At 36.9% G+C, this 10,956-nt stretch overlaps 3 protein-coding genes across 3 annotated transcripts; all 3 read left to right on the top strand.

Annotated features, from left to right (window-relative positions):
• The first annotated feature begins 3,922 nt into the window (after nucleotides 1–3,922).
• On the top strand, nucleotides 3,923–5,636 carry LOC113341708 (putative pectinesterase 63). The gene is made up of 4 exons (XM_026586470.1): nucleotides 3,923–4,442; nucleotides 4,672–4,878; nucleotides 4,990–5,231; nucleotides 5,315–5,636. Exons 1-4 carry the CDS (start codon nucleotides 3,933–3,935, stop codon nucleotides 5,472–5,474), a joined length of 1,119 nt encoding a protein of 372 aa, XP_026442255.1. The 5' UTR covers nucleotides 3,923–3,932; the 3' UTR covers nucleotides 5,475–5,636.
• A 489-nt stretch (nucleotides 5,637–6,125) lies between these two features.
• Nucleotides 6,126–7,735, top strand: LOC113341760 (putative pectinesterase 63). The gene is made up of 4 exons (XM_026586516.1): nucleotides 6,126–6,534; nucleotides 6,882–6,970; nucleotides 7,056–7,262; nucleotides 7,331–7,735. Exons 1-4 carry the CDS (start codon nucleotides 6,126–6,128, stop codon nucleotides 7,733–7,735), a joined length of 1,110 nt encoding a protein of 369 aa, XP_026442301.1.
• A 950-nt stretch (nucleotides 7,736–8,685) lies between these two features.
• On the top strand, nucleotides 8,686–10,187 carry LOC113341759 (putative pectinesterase 63). Its single transcript, XM_026586515.1, has 4 exons — nucleotides 8,686–9,183; nucleotides 9,286–9,492; nucleotides 9,592–9,833; nucleotides 9,938–10,187. The coding sequence occupies exons 1-4, from the start codon at nucleotides 8,686–8,688 to the stop codon at nucleotides 10,119–10,121; spliced, it is 1,131 nt and encodes a 376-aa protein (XP_026442300.1). The 3' UTR covers nucleotides 10,122–10,187.
• Nucleotides 10,188–10,956: the final 769 nt, after the last annotated feature.

The following is a 10,956-nucleotide window of genomic DNA, read 5'->3' as shown; positions in this document are numbered from 1 at the left end:
CTATATCGTAAATACGACTTATGTCTCAATATAGGATATATAGAAGATATAGACCTTCCTGTGATAGATGAATTCAAGTCTCCACATACCTTTTTGTTGATGAAGTTCCACAAGCTCTCCTTAGTAGTTATTCGTCTTCAAATGATGAACGCCGAGAGATCTAAGCTCAACTACACTATCTATGTCCTAGTCTGAGACATCTATAAATAGGCTAGAAATCAAGACTTATTGTTTTGATCACTAACATTGACAAACATGCTTGAGATATCAATGCATGCGAGTTTGACCGAATGATCTAACACTTGGAGATAATTCCAGTAATAGAGCATTATGATCAAAGAAATTACGTACCAAAGCAGTTTGAGTTGCATTCGAAAATTTAGAGTCAAAAGCAATACAATACAAAACAATACTTTATCCAATCTTCATAGGAGCAGCTCATCTTGCTTATTACTCCAAGTAAACGAGCTACCATTTAGAGGCAAATCAATCATTTCCTGAGAAGTAATGAAATCATTGAGAAAAGACATGTTTCGTAAATCCCCCTGGCATGTTTCTTTCAGCATCACTTCTTACATCATTGAAGTCTCCCATCAAACACCAAGCTTCAGAATGCCAATTTCTCACTTCATCCAAGTCATTCCAGAAAATTTCCCTCATAGTAATCTCACAAGGAGAATAGGCATTAGTGATAATAAATTTGAAGTCATTGCATCTGAATCTAAGAGAATAAAGATGTTATTGACTCCCAATCTCTTGTCCAGTAACTCCAAATTAGTATTGTCCCAGATTAAAATAAGACCTCGACTATTACCGTTAACGCCTTGAGAATGAATATATTCGTACCCAAACTCAAAATCATACCAAAGTTGCCTTATAAACCACTGAGAGAAGTTAAGAATTTTCGTTTCTTGAATTGTGCACACCAGACATCTATGTGCAACAATCAAATCTCTGACAACAATCTTTATTAATGAATTTAGAACCCATCAGAGATTAACTTCTCCCTTGAATTTAACTCTTGATGTTCGTTATTCAGGTCATTAGAATTACCATAATTAGTTTATTCGCAACTGTCATGGACCTGTTTCCCTTCTGCGATAGCTCTGTACCTATCTCTGTATTTGAAGAGAATCTCATCAATAACCTCTTTGGCATCCGTTTCATCTTTGGATTTAATACCTCCCATTTTGCAACATAACTCAAAAACCATTTTTGAGGTTGAAAAAATAATTTCTTTTGAATCGATGTTAGATTTCTGGAGATCCCCAAGACTGATTGCAATTTGATATTCCTTCACTGTAAACAGATTTGTAGGAATTACTTGTAAAGGTTGGATATCAGTGGCCACTTACAATTCCATCTCTTCTTGCAAAGGCATGCCATGTAAAACTAATTGAAGGTCGTCAGGACCTCCTGAGGAATCAAACCTTTTATTAGCCTCTGAACTCAACTCTAAAGTTGTAGTAGGAACTACACTTTCACATCCACTAACAACCTGAAGGGGAGAGCCCAGAGCAGCTCGAATGCAGTTGAAAAACAAAATGAAAGGGTCCTTCACCACCTCCACATTCACTCTGTACTCCCACTGATTCTGCTGCAAAAATACTGTCAATAATATCCATCCTAGAAGAGATGGGAACTACGACACCTCTTCCATCCTCATCAAAAACCTGAAAACTATTAGCAGGAGGAGTTATATCTCTATTGTTAGTGATGGGAACACCATCTGCACCTCCATTCAACTCAACAACATAGTTATTAAACTCTGTATCATTAGCTTGAAGGGGAACTTAAACTTCTCTTCCATCAAACCCTGAGAAGCAGAGTGAGAAGTGCCAACCCCATGGAAACCACCACCTTCTAGCGAGGAATCGTCCAACAAAGTATCAGACACTTTTTTATTTTTAGGATTATAAACCCAATTATTATTGTCTTGTTTCTCACGAAAATGCTGATTCAACTCGCCAGATGAAGAATCAGAGACTTAGACCGATTTAGCTCCTAACATCAAGGGATTAATTGATTTTGAAATTTTCTGTTTATTGTGAAACTCAATAACCAATCTATTATACTCCTCCAATGTAGGTCTATTTTTAAGATTAAAATTAAAATCCCATTCAATTGTAACAACCCATAATTGGTCTCCTTCTTCAACCATTAGAACCGCCGGAATCTCCGAGAAATCTCCCTTGGATTCTAAATAAGGAAGCATTCTCGAGATGCAAAGAGCTAGTTGCAATCTCAGTTAAACCTCCCAAGGAGTTACCAACGGATCTAAAAAGATTAGAATTCCAATAACAGCGAGGAATGCCTCTAATTTTCAGCCATTTTTTAAATTTTCATGCCGCCTGAAATGGAATAATAACATCTTTAACAATACTGGATTTGGCTGAATTATTTTGTTTCACCTTCTCCTTTTGCTTACCTGAGATATTCTGTTTAGCGGTATCATTTTGCTGCACAATCTCCACCTGGTCAGACTCCTCACGGAGTTGAGATAAGTGAGCCAATAAATCATCCACAATAATGCTTTTTGGCTTCCAAATATCAAGCCAATAATCATGAGTAATCTTCGCATTGTGTTCATCAATAATCTCCATGTCTATAAAAGACTCCCACTGCATTTGATTTCTAATCTCCCTTGCAACCCTCTGCCATCAAATAAAGCCATCAACATGAAATGACCCCAGGCATCGTCTTCTTAGGTAAAGATACTTCAAAATCTGAATCAGAGGGTAAAACCTATCTTATCGTTCTGCGCAAGTTATTAACATGTAACATATTTCTGATCTCCTTACAAAGCACGACCCAATAGTAACAGCTACTTCCACGAGGTATGCACAGCGCATGAGATCTGTCTTGATCTCCTCTTCTTACTCTAGAAACTTTCATGTATCTTCCTCCTTCATTCTCCTTGTCCTCGCATAAAAAAGAAGCCCCCCGTTCTCTCTTTGGCCACTTCTTCCTAGTTCCACCTTCCTCCATTGCTTTATCCAATACATCACTCAACCAAAACGCCATTTCTATTGAAAAATGAATCCAAGATCTGAATCCCATTTTTTTTTCTTTCCTCCAATCTGATTCCGTGAACATTACCCAAAGTTTCCATTGATACAGAAAAAAAATCTCTCTAGACAGATAGTTTCCAAGTTTCTCCCTCGGTCTCTCTCCATAACTCTAGATCTCCCCATTGTAGCTTGTACAATTGTTTCTTTTGTATTATATAACCAGCTTATTTTCATATTAAAAAAATCAACCACAACTTCCATAATGATTTACTTGTGTCCTAACAACATAGAATAAGAATTGTCCACTAACTGACTACCGCACTGACCACCTGCACTACCACTACCGGAATCACACATCACCACTACTTCATCACTATCGTCATTGGCTTACATGGACCACCACACACAAATACCAACCGGTTGATATGATTACTAACAAATTTATTATTTATTTAATAAAAATATTTTTCTTATAATAATACTCTTTATCTAATAATAAAAAGTAATAACAAATGAAAATTTTCTTTTTAAGTATTGTCAATTCAGCAAATTTATGGATAACCGGATTAGCCTAGTGATTCCTTTTAGTTTTTATTCGACATGCGTCAGAATTTTCATTTATGTGTAAAATAAATAGGTATGCATATCCTTCGCATATGGAACAAACCGTTTGAGTCAAACAATTTTCTAAAAACATCTTCACACCACCTATGATTACGGATACAATTAATTATACCGCATTCTAAAGTTAAATATAACACATGCCAAGCACCAATAACATTGGATTTGGTCACTTGGTCATGGAATTCTCCTCTTACCCCTACAAATTAGGTGCACATTTCATCATCTAATTAGTAATTTAATTATATATAGATAGACTGATATAGACTTGAAAACAAAAACAAGAAAAACTTAAAGCTAATGAAAATGGCACAAAACAATATCCTCCTAATTATGTTGTTTCTTCATTCTAATCTACTTTTACTAATCCCAGGAGTGATTTCACTTAAGGTAACTCCATTTCCATCAGATCCAGCTGCTCTACATACATGGGAATCAAGTAGTATACTTCCGTTTAGCGCACGCGCCAACGATCCCAAACTCGATCCTCTTATCAAACAAGCAGAGAAAACCCTTGTAAAAATACTGGTAAGAACAGATGGGTCAGGGCAATTTAAGACTATAACTGAAGCTGTTAATAGTATCCCTGAACGGAACACAAAAAGAACGATCATTGTTATCGGTCCTGGAACTTATGTAGAGAAGATTAAAGTACCAAGATCCAAACCATTCGTTACGTTTTATGGAGAGAAAGCTAATGATATGCCAAAGCTTACATTTAATGGGGATGCAGCCAAGTATGGAACGGTCGATAGCGCAACTGTCATAACTGAGTCGGATTATTTCATGGGTGTTAATATTATCTTTGAGGTGATGAATATTTTAAAACCCCGTTTATCAATAAATTTTCTTTGGGTCGTACATAAATTTTCCTTGTTGAGTAAATTTCACCCCAAGATTGTTGCATATTGTGACGTTTATATTTTAAGATCATGCCGCTATTGCCAGGGAAAGATCATCAGTTGGCTTGAGGCAAATGCAATCCATGAATGGTGTACGCTAACCGGGATGATTATGTTATTACACTTTTGAATTTCAGAACTCATCGCCTCCGCCTGATGGAGTAAGAAAAGGAGCTCAAGCAGCAGCGATAAGGGTCTCAGGGACCAAGTCTTCCTTCTTCAATTGTAAATTCTACGGGTACCAAGACACTATATGTGATGATAGGGGATTACATTTTTTCAAGGACTGTTTTGTCGATGGAACAGCTGATTTCATCTTTGGAAGTGGTACATCCCTATATTTGGTATTTCTATCTAACTCTTAACTCATCTTCACATGCATGGATACGACTCATGCAACGTACATTAACAACCTAATTTTTTTTATGTCTATGTTCATGTAACATTTGGTGTAGAAAACGACATTACATTCGGTGTCTAAAGATAAAGCTGGAGTGATCACTGCACAAGCAAGGGAGAAAGCAGATGATACGGGATACGTCTTTGTACATGCTACTATTCAAGGTAGTGGGGCTGGTAATACAGTCCTGGGAAGGGCATGGAAGCCATATGCGAAGACTATTTTCGTGTACTCATCCATGGACGACTCTGTGAAGCCCGAAGGATGGGACAATCATAGAGACACTAAAAACGATAAGTATGGAATTAAAACCCCGTTTTTGTTTTTTTACATCGAACAACTGATTTCTGAAATTTCAAATAATATTTTTTTTCTTGTAGGACTGTGTATTTTGCAGAATACCATTGTACGGGTCCAGGAGCGAGCACATCAGGACGGGCAACATTTACGAAAATGCTAACAGACCTGGAAGCAAAACCATACTTAGACATTGAATATGTCAAGGGTTCGACATGGATTACAGCTCCTCCTTTAGTTTAAATGCAGAATTATAGTTCTTTATCCTCTACTTCTTGTGTCTGAATATTTTTAAGTGTTCCGTTAATGTGCACCTACAATGGTTTATGTTCTTGTTGTTTGAGTTATCCAAATAATCAAAGAAACATCCCAGCCATTAAAGGCTTTTAGAAACAAAAGATTCATTTAACCCCTAGTCCCTAGAAAATAAAGCTATAAAGATCTAAAAATCTATGAATTCTTATTTTTTTTAATTGCAAATAATGAAAATATCTTTACATGCAGCGACAGATTTCTTATTTCCTAAATAAAATACTCAAAACAACCAAAACTACTACAAACTAACCTTAAGTGCGTTTCTTCCCAAAGTGCCTAAGAACAACGAGTACGCCGCTCCCTTTCCACTAGGTATGTTTCTGCCATGTTTTTATGCACTGCATCAATAACCTACGCATAAATCCTTGCCGATAAGTCCTTTGTGATTGATTAACGACAACCTATTATTAGAACACAACCTCATAAGTTATAGCTTACATTCAAGTGTAGTAAACCAGTTTATAATTATCACAAACCAGCCACGCAAATAGCGATATCTATTCTTATTCTATCCGGTATATAGATAGCTTGTGTGTAAAACGATCCTACGACCATTTGGAATAAAATAGACCAAGAAAAATGAAGAACTACATTGTTCCTGCAACATTTATAAACACCATTTTTCTTGGTCTTTTAGTTCCTGTTTTTTCATTTTCTTTAGCGCCTATCCCAAGCGATCCAGCAAGTTTGAACAGTTGGGCGCATGCAAATCTTGTCTCAGTCAGAGATTGTATAGGTGATATATCAAATCTAGATCCAGCTCTTGTAACAGCTGAGAAACATGTAGTTATAATCAAAGTTCGTAAAGATGGTTCAGGCCAATTCAGAACGGTGACTGATGCCATAAAGTCGATTCCAAAAGCGAATACCCAACGTACAATCGTTTGGATCGGTCCTGGTGTTTATAAGGAAAAGATAACGATAGAAAGAGACCAACCATTCGTTACGTTATATGGAGATGCAAACGATATGCCAGTATTGACGTTTGATGGATGTTAGAATACGGGCGTCCAACTCAAAACCAATTGACAATGAGTGGAGAGGCCCATAGAGTTATAAACCACAGGATCCGAGATAACCCAGACAATGTGGGACTATAATCTCAACACGCCCCCTCACGTGTAGCCTCGTTGGGTCTAACACGTGGACACAATAAATCGGGTGACGCGGAGTAAAGGTGCGGTCAAATGACTCGACACAAATAGAATGCTCTGATACCATGTTAGAATACGGGCGTCCAACTCAAAACCAATTGACAATGAGTGGAGAGGCCCATAGAGTTATAAACCACAAGATTCGAGATAACCCAGACAATGTGGGACTATAATCTCAACAATGGAACCGCAAGACAATATGGTACCGTTTTTAGTGGTTCTGTTACAATTTATTCAGAATACTTCATGGCTGTGAATATCATCTTTGAGGTAAGTTTTTCAGGCTCGTAGTGCTGAGATTTCACGTCGCAATACGTTTTCTTGCCTAACTTCTGTTTTCATTTGGTAAATTAAGAATTCGTCGCCAATGCCAAAAATGGGAACCATGGATGGTCAAGCTGTAGCAATGACAATAGCCGGGGACAAAGCTGCATTCTACAACTGCAGGTTCAAAGGTTTCCAAGACACTCTATGTGATTTATATGGAAATCACTTTTTCAAAGATTGTTATATTGAAGGCATGGCTGACTTCATTTTTGGCGACGGCAAATCAGTGTATCTGGTATCTATCTATTTATCTATCTCTTTAATTCTTTGCAAAATGGTCACATGATACTAGCATATGCGCAGAATTCAGAGATACGAGCAGTTTGGGACCAAGGGGGTGTCATAACCGCGCACGGGAGGACATCAGAATCTGAAAAAACTGGATTTGCATTTATACATGGTTCAATTTCGGGTGTCACTACTGGTAAAACATACTTAGGCAGGTTATGGAGAGACTGGGGAAAAGTCGTATTCCTTTACGTAGACATGGGAGCATGTATCCATCCAGAAGGCTGGAGTGACAACGGGAAAACAGCAGTTGATAAGACTGTATATTATGGAGAGTACATGAACAAAGGTCCGGGATCAAACTTATCAGGCCGAGTAAAATACGCCAAGAAATTAACCGATGCAGAAGCAAGACCATTCTTGGATCTCAATGACCTCAATGCTTCAGCTTGGCTTCTTCCTCCTCCCCACCTCGTATAAAATGTAACCCACCGATACAATTGATGCATGATCACATGTTATATCACCTTTGTAAGAATCACGACCTTTCTTATTGCAAAAAAATATGTTTTTTTTTCTTTTGTTGTTTTTGTGAACAAGAGAAAACGTTAATGTACACAATTAATCAAAAACAAAGATATTTTTGAGCTATCCTTTTAATTTGTTCGCAACTCGCTTTCTCTCATATCGTGTACACTATATATTTGCCAAACAAGAAGAAAACAAAACTTCATCAGCAAAAAAAAAAAGCTTATGCCAAAATTGACTAAAGCTTCTAAATAGGTAGGTCCAACTATACATATGCAAACATCGTATAGCCTATGCAATTATTCCAAATTGGCTGACAGAATATCGAAAGACACTCATCGGCTAAAACATGACAACCCGACTCTATGCTTACAGATGATGTTTACCCATAATAAGCTAATCCAACTCTATGATTGACATCTCTTAGGTACCCTTCCATTGTCACTGATTGTCAAGGTGTCAGACGAAAAGTATTTCTCATGAATTTTTTCTTAAAAATTAAGTATTTCTTCATTTACCATATATTCTGCGATTTAAAGCAAAAAGAATATGGAAAAAAAAAATAACATGGCATAATGTGTGTGCATTAATTATATAATCTTCTGGTCATCGCACAGATGTTTGTGATCTTCTGTGTATATTGCAACTGTGTGTCGGTATCGGATATGTACGTACATAGGCAGCCTGTACTACTCACCCATTGACCCATAAAACAGCTTTTCCAATTTCAGTTACAAAATTCCTCACCAATAAACCTCCAACAAGTTCAAGCAACCTAACCAACTCGGAACCAAATTCAGTTCCAAATCAGTGGACAATGGACACATTCTGAATTCAGTTTCTCCCTACTATTATAAATAATTCCATGAAAAACAAAATGTATAATTAGCAGAACAACAAAAATGAAGAGCTACATTGTTTTTCTTCCCACTTATCTTGTTCTTCTCCTACACCTGCTAATTCCTGTTTTCTCAGTTAACGTTTCACCAATTCCTGAGAATCCAGCAAGTTTGCGATCTTGGTCTGCCACAAATATAATCCCGTTTAAGGTCCGTAAGAATGACATACGAGGACTTGAACAAAGTTTGGTGGATGCAGAGAGCCAGGAGTTAGTTATCAGTGTACGTCAAGACGGATTGGGGCAATTCAAGACTATTACTGAAGCTATAGATAGTATACCGTGGGGAAATAATAGACGTGTGATTATACGGATAGGTCCTGGTGTTTATAAAGAGAAAATAAATATTGATCAGACGAAACCCTTTATTACATTTTTTGGATCGAAATATCAAATGCCGAAGCTTACATTTCACGGCACTGCTGCTGAGTATGGTACCGTAGATAGTGCTTCCGTAATCGTCTCGTCCGATTACTTCATGGCTGTCAATGTCATTTTTGAGGTGCGTAATAATCCATTTTTTAACAAACTTCTGTTTCGAGTAGGAAATACTTAAAAACCAATCGAAACGATTAATAATAATATTTTTGGTGATATATTTCAGAATTCGTCACCAATGCCTGATGGAATAAGAAAGGGAGCTCAAGCAGTAGCAATGAGAATTTCAGGTGACAAAGCTGCATTCTATAATTGCAAGTTCCTTGGTTTCCAAGACACTTTGTGCGACGATAGGGGCAACCATTTTTTTAAGGACTGTTATGTTGAAGGAACCGTGGATTATATCTTTGGTGATGGAAAATCACTCTACTTGGTAAGCATTTGCTCATCCTTCGTTATGATGCCTGTGTTGGCACAGGTTAAGCGTGGAGCACCTAGATAATTTATGCTAACTCGTATATGTTTAATGCAGAACACAGAGTTAAGATCGGTGGCGCCTGACGTTGCAGTTATAACAGCACAAGCAAGAGTAGAAGAAAAAGACGACAGCGGATTTTCTTTTGTTCATTGTTTAGTTTCAGGTCCTGGAAATAGTAAGACATATTTGGGACGAGCATGGAAACAAAGGGCAAAAGTTGTATTCATTTACTCAGACATGGGAACTGTTGTTAATTCCGAAGGATGGAATGATCGAGGAAACTTCGAAGCCGATAAGTATACACTCAATTCTTCTTTCACAATGTTTTAAATACTTTTTCTTCAGCGTTTGCTATTCTTGTATCCCTATTTGAGTTGTTAATATGTGTTTGGTGGTGCAGGACTGTATTTTATGGAGAATACAAGTGCAAAGGTCCAGGAGCAAACCCAACAGGGCGTGTAAAATATGTAAAGATGTTAACAGATGAAGAAGTAAAACCTTACTTGGACATCAATTACATCAATGGCTCTTATTGGATTCTTCCTCCTCCTAAGTTCAGAGGTTATAAGATGCTTAAACCTTAACACCTGCAATTCAGTATGGTATCATAATTAATATTTGCATTCTATATAATTTATGGAATGCAAATTATGGTGTGTACAATTTTCGCTTCCAGCGTCAGTGTTTAGATGCTTGCATATCTTAGATATATATATGCCCAACCCGGACCGGCTAAGCAAAGGCTTTGTGGAATGATGCGTTTTTATCTATGTTACTCACTCCGTTCCGATTTACTTGACGTTGTTGAATTTTTCATGGATATTAAGAAATATCAGAGAGAGTAAAATCTTTCCAATAATACCCATATTAATTCCTACTTAAAGAATTAAATAACCTAGTTTTGTGTTTCTAAAATATAGGGAAAGTTATCAATCCCATAGTTATGTACTTGAGATGTACAAGATTGAGTATATATCCTCCATGGGGTATATTTAAAAATTATAGAGTAATTGTTTTTGTGTTGATTACCATGAGAATTAATTCTCTGGTGTGATTCCAAAACAGGGATAAATTAGTGAAAATTGGGAAAAAAAACTAAAACTATCATCTAATTTGGAACACAAAAGAAACCCTAAAAAAACAAGTAAAATGGAACGGGGGGAGTATTATTATTTTATTTTTTTCTTTTAAACATGCATTTAAGGAAAGAACAAGGTTACAATTACACGTCCGTATGTAGTACCCAAAGAGTCATTTTGGGAGGAAAGAAACCCCATTTGGGAATGAATATGTTATATTGTTGTGGAAGGAAAGAAACCTCATTTGAAAAATTACCATCTAAGACCCTCATTTGGGACACTCACAAACCTCAGTTTGATCCGAGTTTTCAGAGTATAGGAAAAGTCGAAAAGTTGTAGA

Source organism: Papaver somniferum, unplaced genomic scaffold (genome assembly GCF_003573695.1).
Source record: "Papaver somniferum cultivar HN1 unplaced genomic scaffold, ASM357369v1 unplaced-scaffold_31, whole genome shotgun sequence".
Lineage (NCBI taxonomy): Eukaryota > Viridiplantae > Streptophyta > Magnoliopsida > Ranunculales > Papaveraceae > Papaver > Papaver somniferum.
The sequence above is the reverse complement of the archived record's forward strand: the minus strand, read 5'-3'. Positions and strand labels throughout refer to the sequence as shown.